The 17,983-nt window shown below is 44.4% G+C and overlaps 1 protein-coding gene across 3 annotated transcripts in view; it reads left to right on the forward strand.

Annotated features, from left to right (window-relative positions):
* The window catches only part of LCORL (ligand dependent nuclear receptor corepressor like), a 527,585-nt gene extending 518,948 nt beyond the window's left edge, over positions 1 to 8,637 (forward strand). For all 3 annotated transcript variants that reach the window (XM_078678413.1, XM_078678414.1, XM_078678415.1), the window contains one exon: positions 8,016 to 8,637. In XM_078678413.1, the coding sequence (XP_078534539.1) occupies positions 8,016 to 8,036 (21 nt within the window). In that variant the 3' untranslated portion in view covers positions 8,037 to 8,637. The remainder of the gene's footprint in view (positions 1 to 8,015) is intronic.
* The last annotated feature ends 9,346 nt before the right edge of the window (positions 8,638 to 17,983 follow it).

Below are 17,983 nucleotides of genomic sequence, written 5' to 3' on the forward strand. Positions count from 1 at the left end.
TAGAGTAACAACTGCCCTCCCCCAAAACTAACTGGGGCAACCTTCTCCCTCAGCACTACAATAGCCATTCCCGGGTTAGGACCACAAGTGGAGGGTTGCTTCTTGTAGGGGCAAATGGCACCCCCTTAAAATGCCCATATTGATAACAATCATGGGACTTGGGTCAGAAGTAGACTGGGGACTTAAAACCACCATTATGTTGCTTAGGGTTGAAGTGGGACTCCTGCCCCTGAAAACTATTTTGGGGGGCTTTAGAAACTCATTATTCTTTATCCCCCATTCTTCTGGTAGGGATACTGCTCCCGCCCCCCATTCTGGTGCACCCCATCCACCCTCCTGTACCGCTTTTGACACCTTTGTACTAATCCAGAGTTCCGCTTCATTCTCTAACTCACTCAGCAAAGTGACTTTTGAATCAATCAGGTGTTTGTGCAGCTCTGCAAAGCAATTACTGAATGTCTGCTCTCTCAAAAATAGATCGAGAAATCCATTCAAGACTGGTGAGACAGTTTCTTACTATTTCTGAACTTTAAGCTATTCATTTTGGGGCTCCAACTATACTTAACAACAAGGGCTTTCTTCATGAGGGTATAATTCAACCTGTCACTCTTACCTTGGGCCAGTAGTATATCCTTTTCCGAAGTGGGCATATGCTTCCAGAGTCTCTTCCCCTCCCCCCACCTGCCCAAATTCTCCTCAGGGACTCTGTGCATTTTCAAGATCACCTCCTAGACTTCTAACCTCTTTTCATTATCACCCACCACAAAGCTAGGTACCAGGTCTTTAGGAATGTGGACCTCGTCTAGCAACCTCTATGTCTCTACCACCATCTTCACTGGACTCTGTGACCCTCTTACCTTTCAAGTCCAGTTCTTTCTGGCTCATCTCATGGCCCAGAAAAATATTCTCCTCCTCCAGACAGTCTCAGGTCCCTCTCAGCCTGCTGGTCTTATAAATCTGATTGGATTAGGCTGACAAAGGAAATATGGCTCCCAGCCACACATACTGCTGGTGACCTTGTCTGTGTGAACACCTCATCCTCAGGTTTTGGCTCTAATCCTGCAGCCAAGTATTTTCTTCTTCTTTCTCATCCTCCTCTGGGTTATCACTCTCCTGATCCTGTGATGCAGGATCTGTCTCCTCATAAGCTCTGAGGGCTATTTGAAAGTCCACCTTTGTATACCCCTCCAGGGTTAGCTCTCCTTGCACATCTTCTTCAATTCTGCCACCTTCAAGCTCTGTGTTGCTAAGATACAATTCCAGCCTTGCAAAATTCACAGATGCAAATATAAGATGCAGGAATTGAATTTAGGAAAATCTGAAAAAATGACCAATTAAAAATAAAGGGGAATTAAAAAAAAAAAGAATTGATGTCGGATTATAAAGGGATTTTTGGTTTTAGACAAATCACTGAGTAGCACTGCAAAAACACAAGTATTGAATCCCACCACTGAACAGCAATGTAATAAATTGGAATATTAGTTTAGGGGGTGTCAGCCCATCTCAAATAATATTCAAAATCCTTGTCTGGGTGTACTGTGAAAACCACTAAATAAACCTGTGATTAACCCTTTGGTAGCTTGCCTCTATGTTTAGCCTGACTGATTTTGTGCCAAAGTGTAAAGTATGTATACAGCACTCAACCAGTAATAAACTGAAAACACAATACAAGAAAAATCATAAAGCAATTTAAAACATTTAAATTAATACGAATATTAAATCCTCCTTGTCCAATCTTATTGTACCTTCCACGGAACCTTTAAGAGTAGCAGAAGGGGAATGCATAAAGCAGGCCATGCAACCACCTCCGTCAAAAGGTGTCCCCCATTGAACCACATGGTTGGTAGTGCAGGGCACAGAACAGAGGGCATTTGGTGTTTAAAGCTGTAGCAAAGAGAGCAATGCTGGAAGGCACAAGCTGAGAGATTATGTCCATCACATTGGGTGGAGCTGTCTTTCGTGATTGTCATGAGATGGTTGAATCAAGGCATTTGTCCACCAAATGAGCTGCCACTGGGAAACTTCCTCTTAGCTGGATCCACTGCCTCAAGCAAAAGGCCTCCCAACACACACAGGGCCCATGAACCTACTCTGCCCTGCTGGTTCATATAATAGACGTTGGTAGTGTTTTCCAAATGAATCTGCACGACATGGCCAAAGATGTAGAGGAGAAATACCATTGAGCCAAGCAACGGTCCCTTAACCACAACACATTGATGTACATAATTTTTTATGATGAGGCCAAAAGGCATTCCATCATTATTTCCCGAGATGAGTGCCCAAGCCCAATTAGGAACTGTTCTTTACAATGGTGGCCTGAGACTATGGAAGACTGAAGGAATGACCCACAGTGAGGATGGAAGGATGCATCCACCAATCAAGGTATGAAAGAAGAGACAATAAGACCTTCAAGTGAGTAGTGAGACTATCATGATGTTGAAACCACTCATCAGCCAACAGGCGTGTGGCACCATTAGGATACACAAGGCCATTAAGATTGATAGGTAAAAGACCTGCAGAACCAGGATCAGAGTCTGAAACTTTGAGATCATACCTCAAAGACTCAATATCTACTAAAGTTAAGTAAAAAGCTTCCTTGCAGCTTGCAACTGTGACCACTTCAATCCTTAAGTTGGGAATTCTGCTAGTTGATGGGGAAGCCCAGCAATGAAGTAGGATCAGGATGTTCTTCAGATGAACCAACACCAGTACCAAGAGGTAGTCCTGTGAATTGGTAATGCTGGGACCCACTGTGAAGCTCAGGTAAATGCTGTTTAGCAGATGGAAATCGGCACAATGGAGATCCAAAGACAATATCCAATCCTGTGCATTCAGGGCCAGGACGGTCTGACTCAGGGATGAATACGTCCTGACAAATAAAATAAAAATTCAGGAGCCTAATGACCACAACTGTCCTAAGGCCCCCATCCTTCTTGGGTACAAAGAAGTAGAGGGATCCGAAACCTGTACACCTCTTCTATGGACATTTTACAGCAAGGCAAGATCTCCTACATCCAAGATTGAGTTGTGGGCTGGGGTGCTCATGGCGGTGGATGATCTGGGTGATTGCATAGGAAGGGGAGTATATAACCCTTGCTTACTACCTGGAGCACCCTGCAATCCCTTGTGATGGATTCCCAGATGAATAGAAAATGAGACCTCCTCCTTGACCCGCAGTTGATTGAGGAGGCATGGTAAATCCAAACGGCCTTACATAGCAGAATTAGGAAAAGAATGGGGTGGAGGAACTGCAGCTGCTGCTGTTGTATCTGGCCTCCCTCACATTACCTCTCAGGTGAAAAGGACATAAGTGTTGCAGGGTATGAGCTGGTTGAGTGGATTCTTACTGACGAACTCCTGGAAAATCTGCAAAGGCACCATTGTGGATGATGGAACTGCTTGGAGGGCTCACACAGCAAATTAACATCTGTTTTTAAAACGCTTAAAAGAATTGTCTGCCTCATCAGAAATCATATCCATGTGGGTAGCATGAACAATCCTAGAAAATCCAGTGGAAACAATCCAATCAGTCCTGGATAGAGTAACAGCCATAGCAATAAAAAGGGCCAACTTGTGAGCCAAATCCAGACTACAATTCAGAATTTGTTGGGCTTTTCATATGTTCTGGGAGGCTCCTCGCAACCAGCTATGCCATTTCCTGCATCCTAGGAAGCTGTTGACAATAGCAAGTAGGGCCATGCTGCTGAAAGCAAAAACTGTGTGCCCTATTAAGCCATGTTGTTTGGATCACTAACTTGGTGAACTAGGCAAGTTTGACATCGGCACTGCTAAGGAGAGCGCCCTACCGAGATTAGCGCTGAACATCAGAAACGGTAGCAGTTTCTTTAAATGTACAGGACAGTTATACAGCAGTTTTATTGACTGCCCCAGACATTTTGGTTAACTGAGATGGTCTCTAAGATGGATCTACTCCCTTAACTAAATGACATCAAATGGGAATGGAAAGACTTTGACTTCGTTTTTTACCTAACTACCTACCCCCTACCCTCCCCGCTCTACTCCTCTCCTCTTTCCTGCTACTGACCTCCGCCCTCTCCTGTCCTTGCCCTAGTCCTCCCCCTGTTTACCTGCAAATTTCCAGCGTCATTTGAGAAGCTAGCTACTTTGCATGATTGCCGATGGAGCTACCTGGCTTAGTTATAGCGGAGATAGGTCTGGGATTCCCTCCTTAGACGTCACCTACCCAGTCTGTCTTTAGCCAGACTTCCTTTCATCTCTCCTGTCGTCTCTTCCCGCATCCTCCCTCTTTTTATGTCTCTCCTTATCTCCTCTCTCAATGTATTGAGACTGAACTTTACTGTCTGATGCCCGATGGAGCTACCTGATTTAGCTATTGGGGTGATGGGCCGTAGATTCCCTCCTTGGTCGTCACCTACCCAGTCAGCCTTTAGACAGATTTCATTTCATCGCTCCTTGTTGACTCTTCCCCTATCCTCCCTTTCTCACCTTCCCTGTCCCCCTCCCTCTACACTCCTTTTATTTTGCCCTCCATGTTATTTAACTGTTTCCCATTGAGACTTATCTATTTGGCCAAGGCCCGGTGGAGCTACCTGATAGCTATATAGGAGATGGGTTTTGGGACTTCCCCCTCAACCGTCACCTACCCAGACGGATTTTGGGCAGACCTTCCTTTGTCTCTCTGCCTTATCTCCTTCCCTCCCTGTTTTTTTCTGTGAACCTCTTTCCTCGACACTAGAGACCGAACTACTTTGTCTGATGCCCGATGGAGCTACCTGGTTTAGCTATAAGGGAGATTGGCCGTGGATTCCCTCCTGGTCGTCACCTACCCAGTCGGTCTTTAGTCAGACTTCCTTTCGTCTTTATGGTTGTCTCTTCCCTTATCCTCTCTTTCTCACCTACCCTACCCCCCACTTCTTTCTCTCTCCTTTCCCTCCTCTCCTAATGTATTGCTGATTGTTTGATGTAATGTGTAATTTGTTGATCTTTTTCAGTTATATTGTTGAACCACATTGTTTCACTTCCTTTCCTCCCGTCTGTCGTCTCCTCCCACATCCTCCCTCTATTTATATCTCTCCTTCCCTCCTCAATGTATTGAGACCAAACTTTCCTGTCTGACACCCGATGGGGCTACCTGGTTTAGCTATAGGAGAGATGGCCCGTGGATTCCCTCCTTGGTCATCACCTACCCAGTCAGTCCTTAGACAGACTTCTTTTCGTCTCTCTTTACTGTCTCTTCCCTTATCCTCCCTTTCTCTCCTCCCCTGCCCCCTCCACTGCTTTTCTCTATCCTTTCTCTCCTCTCCTAATCGTACTGCCTATTTTTTGGGGGATTTGTGTAATTGTTGAACTTTTTCTGTTGCATTGTTGATTCTCATGTAAAGCGCTCTGATACCTCCGGGTCTAGCCAGTGCTTTATAAAACTCTTTAAATAAAATAAAAATAAATAAAATAATATGCCCGGTCTGATGGTGCCCTAGGAAAAGCATTAGGGTTTCATTTTGCCAGGTATATTGAACCACCAAACTTTCTGGAGAAGAATGGGCAGACAAGAAATTTGGATTAGCGGGCTCAGGCCTTTGGCACCTATCAAGGTGCCTGTGGGCTTCTCTGAGGTAGCCTGAAACTGTTGTGGAATAGCTTTTTTTTAACGTAGAAGAGGCTATGGATCTATCCAAGAAGGCAACAGGGTATCTCTAAGGATGTTGGATTTTTGCTCTGAATGCAGACTGCAACTGCATTGCTTCTCTTCCAAACGCAAAACAGCTGTAAACATACAGACGTCCTCAGAAGGAGTACCCAAAGAATAAGGAATATCACCTTCTTTGGACTTATCAAGGCTTCTGGCATTTTGAAGATCTAAGTAGAACCTACCATCTGTAGGATAATGAGTGCACAATTAATCAGCCTTCAAATCCTCCTCCTCAGTGCACTTAAAATCCAGATTTAGCATGTCCAGTACCTCTGAATCTAAGCAGTAAAATTGTACCATGCATACAAACCTTTGGGCTCTTGAAAGATCAGCAGGAGGGCGGTCATCAAAATAAGCTTTAACCTTCTCTGAGACCACCCAAAGGATTTCATCCGACTTTGAGACCTGAGCCAGCACAGAACGCTGCTCTGAGAGTAGCATAAGCCAGGACTGGTTTCCTCAGAAGTGGGGCCAAAGCATTTGGAGGTGTGGCCACTGGGAGCACGGGCAGCCCTGAAAACTTCTATTGTTTGCTGATAGGTCTCAACTGGAGTTCAATTGGCAGATGGTGTCTGAAACGCTGGTTTAATCTTTTTAAGAACCAGGATCTGCTCTAAGGCAGAGGAAGAAGAATCCAGCATCGAGGGATGAACCCCCTCAACGGTTATGGTAACAGATGTAGTTTGGTTCTGAACTAGACATCGTATTGCAACAGTGCTAATAGGAGCTTAACCGTAGGAGGTGACATTTGACCTAGACCTCTGAGGAAGTAGCAATGATGAATTCAGTGAACATTGAAGTAGAGCTCTGGAACATTGAAGTAGAGCTCTGGTCCTGCGTTGGTAAGGCTTGGAACAGGAACTGATGCCAGTATGCCAGCGGGCGCTATGTATAGGTAGGTTTACACACTTCCTGGAAAGCCTGAGCAGCGAATGGAGTCATGAACCACCACCCGGTGATCTAGATAGCTATGACTTGAGGACATTTTTCCTGGTCCAGTCTGGCATCTAAGGCTATTTTTAATGTAAAGCATCTGCATGAAACATTACCTATTAGAAATGCCATGAGCTCTTACTCTCTTCAGCAGCTGTACTTTATCCTATCTGCTCCATTATCCAGTTATAATACTAATGAAATACTAGAAAAGAACTTGCATTTTCTCAGACCATGCACAATACCGCTCTCAATAGATACATAGTCCTATCCTACCAACCCTCACTGGATACAACCAACAATTTCAAGCATAACCCCATTCCTCGCCTGCTGAGTCCACATATACCCTTTCACGGTCACCCCCCAGCAATAAGTATTCTGTCTATTGTTAACTCCTCACCTACTACTGTTAACCATTACAAGCCATCAGGATACATCCTTTCTAGTATAGGCAGTAGCATCTTGCAGTTCGTCTAAAGCCTTTGGCCCTCATTTAAGGGATTTTAACCTAAAACAGCGCAGCAAGGCACCTTGGTGGACTGCCCTTCGTCAAAGTGAAAGGGTAGGAATGCACCAGGGCATTCCGATCTGTTCTTCCTGCCCTGGCGCAGTTTTGGCAGCCTAGCACCAACGTAGGAACCAAGGGTACCTCCGTTGCATGCAGACTCGTTTTTGTGCAGGAAGGGAGACCTTCCTGCACAAAAACAATACTAAGAGTTGTTTTTCTCATTCTATGTGCAGCACACATAAAAAGAGGAAACCATGAGGAGAAATATATAGATTTCTCCTCGTTCGGCCTCACCTCGGAAGGTGTACAGATTTGGCACTTCCCCAGGTGTACATGATTTTGTCAATCTGGGGCAGCATCAAAATTCCTTGGGTGTTGCGCTTGAAAACCTACTGCAACGACTATGGAATGCCTCCTGGGCACAGATTAAGATGATGCAGCAATTTTGCATGCGTTGCCTTACTCAAGATTTCTGAGGCTTCATAAATTCTATTGAGCCCTGCATCCCACATGTGCCACTTTACGTGGTTCCAAAGTGACGCAAGGCTCTCAGACCCCTTTGTGTCTTTAGAAATAAAAGATAGTAATGGTGGGGGGCAGGGGACGTGAGCCTCTCTTCACTCAAGCAAGTGAAATTCAAGCATGCTAGACTGTGTGCGTCTTCCATCTTAGAAACACCATGTAATACTGAAGATGTCAGATTCTAACGTATTTCTGGAAATGAATATCATTTCTAGAAATCATATTGATAGTTTTCTTTCGAAGTCATTAAATAGTGTGGCTCTTTTCTACGTGACCGAAAATTACTCAAGTACGAATTTGCCTAGGTGTATTTCTTACAAAATGTTCATTTGTGGGTTTATGAATCAATACTTTAACCCGTGTGTATTATCTTTTTTTCAGCAAGCACGACAGAATTCCTAGATATGCATAGCAACATCTACCAAAAAGCAAGAACAGAACAAGACGTCATATGCTCAAACAAAGCAGAGTGCCTTAAGTTGCGTCCAAAGCCTACACTGATAAGGATTTATACTTTTCAGTTGCTCTTGCACTATTAATTAGTACATTTAATTTAACAGACTATTAAGCACTTGTTACATCAATCCAAACATTTTATTTGGTCACTAGAAATACCAATTTTATAGACTATTTGTACGTGTAACTATGCACCTATGCAGAGATTATGCATTGAAATTGTAGCACTTCCTGTCGTTAGTATTTGTGACATTTGATTGTGTGCTGCGAATGATAGTTAGAAAAAAATGACTGGACAGGCCATTTTAATATGTGGATCCTGAAGATTAATTTAATTTTGTAGCATTTGGGGAGATACTACCTCACAACAACATTGCAGAATACTATGCGGTTCCCATATGTCAAGAAAAAGATAACAATGTAACTCATATAAAGGATAACTTTTGCTGTTCAGTAGATGCCCTAGGAATGTATTTTTTTTTATTATAAATCATGATTTATTTACTGTACGAATAAATAAATAAAAATTGCCATCAGACTCTGGAAACTATGTGTAAGTTTTTTCCTCTTAACATATCAATTTCAGTGCGGTACATGGACTACAAATAAGATGGTTTCAATGTTTTCCACATTTATTCACATTATTTCACATTTCAGTGTTTATTAATAATATCCTTCTGGAAAATAGGTAAACAAAAGTAGAATTTTAAGGCATCACTGACGAATGTCAACTCAACGCATGCATGTAACAGGTCATACTTTTTTCGGACTCTTTCGGAGTACTCTTGTAATCTCAACGAGGAAAGACGCAAAGTATGCAGAAATTGGTGTACCAAGTGATCGTTTCATATGTTATGCCTTATAATAATCAGAAACACGTGAAATGATGTAGTAAAAATCCTATGTTGTCAGTAATTCCAGGCAAACGTTTTACCCTTGACCAATTCACTGCAAGAATACCCTCCCTAAAGTCGACTGATCAGACCCAGGACGTTCTCTATTTTGACTTTTTCCTTAGCTGACTGAGCACCATGACTTGTAAACTTGTAATTAAGGCTCCCTGTTTTCCGTCTTTTTACAGATAAATACAGACAGAAAACAATGTGTTTTCTGTCTGCATTTATTTTTAAAAGTTTTGATAAATACAGAAAATTGTGCTTTTTTTTTTTAGTGACTCTCCGTGCTGTTTTCCATGAATTATCTGCCAGCAGCTGAGCAGATGGACAGCATGGGAAATTAAAAAACAGGTTGAAATTACTTTAAATAACAGGCATATGTCAACATACATTTAAGGTATAATGCTAGTATTTACCAGTGGATATATTGTGTAATATTTGACAAGCTGTAATCCAGGCTTTAGTTCTCACTCTAGTGTTCTTCAGGGCTGCAAGAGTAGCCAAGGCGGGAAGGGTGGAGGTGGGATGAAATGAGTACTTATGTGAAAAAACCTTGGCCTTTTCGAAAAAGAAAAGGGGTAAACCGTGGACTTGGGCAAGCTCAGTCTGAGACACTAGGACACACTCAAGTTTCATTTGTAAGCACATTTCGTCAGTAACACGGGTGAAAACTTTGTAGAATTTAAAGATCACCAAGAATGTTCCCTTCTAAAGATTTTCTCTGGAATTTAATGGCAATTGTTCACTTAATCGGTTGGGGATGTTCATTTTTAGTTTTCTGAAATGTATTTGGAAATGATGCATTTGTAAGCAAGCACATTGTTCTGACTGAAGGGTGCACAAAGCCATCAAGAATTTAAAATTCAAGAAGGCCCTAAAAACTTGTCTCTTCCAGCAGGCATATGGTATATAACTAGCTATCTTCCAAGGCTTCATCACTGTTACTTTAGCTATTCATCTGCTTAGGAGACCTTAAAGAAATTAATCCTGCGTTGGCCTTAGGGGATACTCCAAGCAGCTGCAGCACACATGTTTACAGTGGTGGCTGAAGTGGATTTTGGATAACAATTCCTGTGTAGCAGAGGTCATGGATGTTAAGACACATGAGATGTTCTCGCCCAAAAGACCTCCCTCGCACAAGCAGAAAACACACAAAGGCTCAGAGTACGCAAAGGTGCGAGGGCAGAGAACAATTGCCTCTTTCTGTAATTACAACTTTCCCTCCTCTTAATGGCATCAGAAAAATGAGTTCAAATGCTTGGTTGTAGACGTGGTTGTGTGGATGGATGAGTTTCTGAATGTGGGGTTTTGTGAGTGAAAGAGGATGATTCGTGGTGGATGACTGGGTAATTGCAGCGACTAAAGCTGAAAATAGCCTCCAACAAGATTGCAACCCTATGAGCGATGCATTATTTGACCATCGCATATGATTACAAGATGAAGGGATGTACATAGTACATACGATCAGAATGCTGCATGGACGGTAGGCATAAAGTGGCTACGAGGTCTGTGTATAATGATTGAGACAATAGAAAGTAAAACATATTTACATTACGCTGAGGGGAAAACGAGGGTTGAATGGAGATAACCGATGACTTTTGTCTCATTTGAGACTAGTATGACAACTGGGAGCTGGTTCCAGTAATGGGGTGCAAGCAGTTTACAAGATCAAAGCGGAGAGGTGGCACACGGGCTGAAGAGTGACAGTAACATTGAGGTTCATGTATCTGGTAATATTTGAAGTAGGTGGTTAAGAGAAGCTCTCTTTACTGTAGTAAAGATAAACCTGCATAGTATGCATATTAGGTTTTTTTTGTTGGCAACCATTCCACTTTGATGGCTGTAGTGACTGATTGAAGTGTGTGGTGAAGTGATATTGCCATTACAGCAGTTTAGTAATTTTCCTAACGGAGCAGAGGGGTTGGCCAACTAGTAAACTGTGCAGTAATCTAGTTTGGTAAAGACACACTATGCAGTGTTTTGGATGTGTGGAAGGGGTTGCAAGGATAGATTGTGTATATGTTAAGTAGTTGCAATTTAGGGGTCTTTGTATGGCGGTTATAAAGACTGCCATGTGTACGGTTGTGTCAAAGATTGATTTTACAAACCATTTGTCCAGCTAAGGGTATAAGAGGATCCACTGTCTCCTCAAGTATGCTGCTACTACCACCAATAATCACTTTGCAAAAACCTTGATGCAGACTTTATCCCAATGGGAAACACAGTGAACTGATAATTCACCTTGTCTATGACATACCTCAGGAACTTCTTGTGTCTGGCGTTCATCAGCACATGCAGATCGGTGTCTTTGAGGGAGACATGTGACAATGTAGTTCCCTTTCTGCAGCAGTAGGATGACCGGCAGTGCGGTAATTTGCTATTTTTGTTTTAATGAACTTGTTGAAGGCTTGTAGTCTAGGATTAGCCTGAGTGTTTTGTTTTGTTTTAGCACCAGGAAATAGACTGAATACACTCCCTGATGTATTTCTGTCCTTGGAGCCCTCTATTTCCTGCTTGTTTAGCAGGTCCCTTACTTTTTGTTGTAAGCAGAGTTGTTCCTCCATGTTGCAAGGTCTTGTCTTTGGACGGATGTTTGGAGGTCTTTCTATTAGTTATATGCAATATCCATGATTTAATATGCTTAATGTCTGTTGGGAGTAATTGCCATCCATTCCTGAAGGGATCCTATGATCCTGCCTCCTACTAGTGTTGTGAGTAAGGGCATGTTTTGCGACAAGGTTCCACCCCTTGCGCAGTGGTACCTGTTCCTTTGGCTCTTCCTCAAAAGCGAAGCACCTTGCTGGTATTAAGTATTACCATTGTGCCTGTGCTCCTTGAGTGCTCGTTTGTGGTGTAAAGGGGACATGCGGCTAACTGGCTGCGATCTTCAGCTTCTCTGCATTCTTCTTTTTGGAGTGAGGCATCCTCCGAATTTGTCTTATCTGTAGAGCGCCCATTGCTTTTGCAGTGTCATTATCTTTTTTTTTATTGTTTGCAGGGATTCATCTATTGCAGTTATGAAGAAGCTCCCACCATTGGAAATAATATTGGCCACTGCCTCCTGTACTTCCGGCTTGAACCCCTCAGCAAGGCAGGTCTCCTTAAGGTGACTCCTGAGCTAAGCTGTCTACTTGCTGTGTCCACTGCATCCAATGCAGACTTCCAGCAAGTAATGGCAATCGGTTTACCCTTTTGGATAATGTTCCTTGTGCTTTCCTTATACAGACGGGAAGGTTTTATAAAACATCAAGTTCCAGCTTTAGAACACTGGATAGCATTGATAGGACCTGGTTCCTCCTTTATAAGAGTAAAAGTGTCTTGAGTAGAAAGCATGACTGAGTCTGCTCTTCTTCCAGATGCATTCTATAGTTGTGCTCTGCTGTTTTGATTATGGCCTCATACACTGATTCCATCAGTGTCTAGGTCCTGCCATCTTTCATTTACCGTTTCGAGATACGACTTGCTCCTCCAACTTACCCGTTTAGTCGAAGAAGACCTCTTCTTCCTCTTGGGTCTCTGGCTTTAAAGGAGAGGGCTATTTCTGTGGATTTCTCTTCTTGAGATGTTTTTTCCCCAGAGTCTTTTTAGGAATACAGAGTTCCTTCAAGGAGTCTGTCCTTTTTTCTGCACTAATATAGCCTCCATTTTGACCAAGAGTCAACCTTTTTTGCTTTCGACATTGAGGGCTTTTTATTCTGCTTCAGTACATTCATCTTCGGCGACTTCTTGTCAGCCCTTGTCTCACCAGTGCTCTATCGCCATTTAGAGTCAAAGCTGGTTCAAATGTTTTACCACCAGTGGTGTATTTTGACTTCTACTCATGGGGTTCCTTATGCTGTCCCCCTCGACCGGCAGTGACTTCGGCATCTGGGTACTCTTCGAGGACCTCAAGTCCAAAGGTTTTAGGTCATACTTTCTGCACTAGTGAGGTGCTTTCTGACACTTTGTTGGCTTTCTGTATCTTCTCTGGTTCCAGCTAGTCATCGGAGCCTTCTCTCCTTGCTGACTCAGTATGATTGTGGTTTTTCTTTGTCACTGGATAACCACAGGTCCTTCAACAATGAGTGCTTGTACTGTGACCGTAAATTAGCATAAATGTGTTCACCTTAGCGCTTTTTTTGTTTTTAGGGTTGTCAGCTGAAACTCTGTGCACTCTTATGCACGTGTTGTACCTTGGCAGGTAAAGATTGCACACCACGCACCTGGTTGACTTTGTAAAGTAAAGCTTTTTTCAACCGATGTTTCGTTGAAAAACTTTTGTCATCTGCTTTAATGACTCTGGAGCTCTCTGTTATATTTCCAGACCCAGTGGTGGAAAATTGAAACTGAATTTGTCGAGCACGTGCTGGGGATTCCGGACCATATGTCTGACACTGAAAGACGGGAATAGCACCTAATGGTGGCCTAAAACACTCACCCGAAAAAAAACTAAAAACTTTCTGGGCCAACCACTAGTAATGCTCAGTATGTGAATCCTGAAATGATTCAAGCTGGGTGTTCTTGGCGTGAAAGCAGGTTTAAGGATAACATGCATTGAAGGCCAATCTAAGGTGTGTTAAAATAGGATGAGCTCCAGAACATTGTGTAATTGATAAAGGAATGCGGATAGGCTTCTAGCTTATTTCTTTTCACTTATATGGGATGGTATTTACAGGCATGTAGGGCAGGTGGTGACAGGGATGAGGAAAATATCACAATCCGGGGGAGATTAATGGATAGCAAGTGAAAGATTTGGAAATGAAAGCTAGGGCAAATAATTTCACGTTGATAAAGAACTGGCAGTTTAAAGTGACAGATTGTGTTCATATGGCACCTGTGTATGCAGAGTTTATTATTTTTGGATGCACAATTTGAAAATATAACATTTGGTTAGTTTTGATTAAGAAATGCAAATATAACAGTTTTCTTTATTTGTGGCAAGGAGCCAGATGGCGCTAATCTGCTTTAAACATACATTGCTAACTTTAACTTATGATAAGAACTATTTCACTTTTTGAAAATCACGCTGTGGTGACACAAGAAGAAGAAAGTGATACCTTTATCCCCTTACCATTCATTTTTGTGTTCTCTTCCTCGGTAAACCTACCACCAACTCCTTGACTAGTATTTATATGTTTAATTCAAAAAGCCATTTAACTACGGCTGTAATCCTATTTTTTTTTTTTAACTAAACTGCCTTTATTTATGCCTGCCCCAATTGTGTACAATTAAGTATTATTAGACCCCACACAAGATGTGGCAAGTAGGGGTGTTAATGTGTGGGTTGCTTTGAGAGTTTGTGAATGCCCACAACCATCTCTCAGACCTTTTAAAACAGTGGAAGTGGTAGAAGAGTCTCCATACAAGTACTATAGTAACTCACCAACCATGTAGAAATACAAACAGCCCCAAACTTGTGAGTGTGGAGAAGAATAGGTTCCTCCATGAGAATGTTTCCTTGTGAAAAAAATTGCATTTGCACAACAGGCTGCATTTGCCCAATACAAAGTTGTAACATTTGTACATCTTGTGATTGGGGTTCAATAGCAGGTGCAACATGACATTCATAGTAGGCACAACCTTCCAGACATACTGTTGTAAATGTTTGTGCATTCAAAACTTGTATATTTACATCCGTGTTTAGCAGCGTGTGTGTAAATGTACATTTTTAAAATGTGAAATGGATCCTGTGTCTGAAGGGATTTTTGAACACCATTTCACTCCAGGAGTGGTCTTTAATGAGCGCATCACCCAGCAAAATAATTTTGAGGTGATTCTCATCATGCAAGTGTCTCGGAACTAGCAGCTATTTGCATATATGAACAAGTTACTTACATTCGGTAACACCTTATTTGATAGAGACTATATAGCAGCAGATTCCTTCTTAGAATATTCACCAAGTGTCAGACTGGATCTGGAAACTTTTGATGAGCATTACCCCTGCACACCTGGAGGTGGCATTGTTCGGCTCTGCATGGCGTCATCCGAGCCAGAAATTACATGCTCTGTGCCTATAGGAGCACCCCAGCATGCGGATGTCAGTTTCTTTTTTGGGACTTTCCATACCAAAAGGGCAAAGCCACGATGTACACTGACCGTTGATGTGTAGAGCTAGGGCCCTTAAAGGGGTGAGCCCTGCACACTATAATCCGTTTGCAGGGCGGGGAGGATCAGTAAAGAATCTACAGCTACATAGTCTCCACTAGATAAGGCGTTAAAAAGGTAAGTAATTTGTCCATTGTTGGAAAGGGGAGTCTCTGGTTGGCGCAGTGCAGCACTGGCGACAAGCAGGGACCCTCTCTTCCACGTCAGGGCTAAGGGTTACCTTCAAGAACAACCTCTGCTTACCCTCTAGGTAGTGTGGCGCAAGCAGTCTAGGCTAGTCTCTGGGGCACATAGGGTTAAACATTTGCAATATCACACCATCACCACCAACCCACCACACAATGACACCAAACTGTATTTGTGAAAAATATATTCTCTTTATATATCGTTTAAAAGCAGGCTTGTAAATACAGTCTTTGATTACTTTGAAATGCAGGTTCGAGTTACTCTTAGCAAGGTCACAGTTCTTAAAAGGCAATACTTTTGGGCCTTCTGCCCAGGTTTGGGAAGGTTCAGTGCTTTATAGCGCCTCAATGCGCTTTCCGCTGTCTCCGCTCGCTTCCTCTGAGATAATCGGGCCCGGCCTGCCAAAGCTCACTCTTCCCGCGTGAGCCGCGAAAGGCACGGCCGGGTCCGCTCTGGTAGTGAGTCACCCTCCGGGGCTCGACTCGAGTGGAGGGGGCCGCGGGCCACAGGGAGCGTCAGGAGGGGCCTCGGGGGCCAGGAGCAGTGCGAGCCTCTGTCTCAGGGGCGGCTCGCGCTGCAAGGCAGCCAGCAGCTGCGAGGCTCCCGGGGTGCCCAAGTTCACACAGCGCGGTGCGAGCTCAGGATGCAAGACGCTCGCACCGCGAGGGGCAAAAACACAGTACCTTCTTGACTTCTTTGGGGATCCTGAAGCGGACAGCTACAAGGGGAGCTGTCCCACGTCGCGTTGTCTTCCTTGGGGGTGCGGCGGCCTGCGGATCTCAGCGGCAGGTCACCGAGCACCCGGGATGGCGGTGCGGTTACGGGGCAGGATTCTCCCGGCAAGGTTCGCTTCAGGCCCTGAAGGGGAGGGCTGCAGCAGGCGGGGCTGAGGGGGGTGCACTCCACGAGGCGCGGTGCACAGATCAGGCGAGGCCCTGCAGCGAGTCACTTCCCAGCTGCGGGGACAAGGGGGGTTCAGCGCCCAAGTCACGAGGGGCACAATCTTGGCAGTGCCTGTCGTTGCGGGGCGGCCTGTGCCTCGGGGGCCAAACAGGCGGCGATGCTAGGACCAGACAGGTCCTCCCTTTCCTTTGTGAGCGCGGCTCAGCGCGGACAATCACGGCGCTCGGACCAGCGTGGGGCTGGTCTTCACTTTGGAGCTGGCACACGATCAGGCCACAGTCACGGTGGTCGGGGGAGGGACACGGCTGCACGAATTGGTAGAAAGCGTGGCGGAGGGCACAGCGCTCTCAATTCTCCTCCACTCTGCGCTGTAGGTACACACAGCACACGCCAGCAGCAGCTTCCTTCAGAGGGGTAGCGCCCACTGTTCCTGGGGCGCTGGTCAGGGGGCAAGTTCCACAGCAAGCCCTTGGAGATCTTTTAGCAGAGTTTGGCACAAAGTTCAATAAAAGCAAAAGTCTCTTGTAGTCTCTTCTTTTCCTCTCCTTCTGCAGCAAGGCACCAGACACAGGCCAGAGAAAGCACTCCTCCTTGTAATCCTTCCAGGTCCTTCTCTTCGGGCAGAGTTTCTTCTGTAGCGCAAACAGGATCTAATTTACAAGGAGCAGGGCTCCTACTTTTATACCCAGTTTCTTTTGTTCTGGCAGGCCAGGGGGGCCTCTGCATAACTGCTCCAGTCTCTGAGCACTTGTTGTGGGTACTTCTGGCTTCTGCATTCAGTGTGAGGGCAGGCACATCAGCCGCTCCCCAGGGGGGCGGAGCCAGCATTGTGGTGGCAGAGCACAGCCTGATGCAACATTCAGGGGAAACTTCCACCTCCCACTAAGGTGTCATCCTGCTATTCACTACCTGTCAACTCCCAGCCCTGTCACTCACACACACCAGACAGTCAGATCCACATCCAAGCAGAGGCGGGCTGAAATGGTTAGGCCAGCAAATGCTAACTTTCTAAAAGTAGCATTTGCAAACACAGGATATTAAAATAAACTTTACTAAAAGAAGTATTTTATTATTCTGAGTTCAGGCATACTAAACATTAATTTCTACCATGTCCCCTGAGCCTGCTGGGATTATAGAGTGTAATAATTCCAGCAGCCCATCTGGCCTAAAGGGAACTGGTAGCCTTACAATAGTGAAAAACGAATTTGACAGTAATTCACTATTAGGACATGCCACACACATCAGAGCATGTCCTACCTTACACTTACAATGCACCCTGCCCTCAGGCCTACCATAGGGGTGACTAATATGAAGTTAAGGGAAGGTTTAGGGGCTGGCAAGTGTGTGCACTTGCCCAGCCAGCATGACAGTACCAGACTGCACGCAGGTTCTGCAATGGCAGACCCTAGACACATTTTAAGGCTGCTTCTGTGGGTGGCGCAACCAGCGCTGCAGGCCCACTAGCAGTATTGACATTTACAAGCCCTGGCACTCCTGGTGCACTTTACTGGGGACTAACAGTAAATCCAATGAACCAATCATGGACATCAATCACATGTACACTTTACAGTAGGGAGCACTTGCACTGCGGCACGGGTTGGCCGTGGCGCAGTGCCCTGAGTAGCGAACACCAGCACAACATTTGAGGCACAACAGCAAAAAGTGGAAGGGAAACTCACGCCAAGGTGCCAGGTCTAACATCCATCTAATAGAAACTTCTAGCTGCAGATTCCTTACCTTAGAATAGACACCCAAGCAATACCTTCTCAGAAGTGATGCGGATTAAGTCCTGTAGAACCAAACGGCAAAGTGACTGTCATGCTG

Source organism: Lissotriton helveticus, chromosome 2_2 (genome assembly GCF_964261635.1).
Source record: "Lissotriton helveticus chromosome 2_2, aLisHel1.1, whole genome shotgun sequence".
NCBI lineage: Eukaryota > Metazoa > Chordata > Amphibia > Caudata > Salamandridae > Lissotriton > Lissotriton helveticus.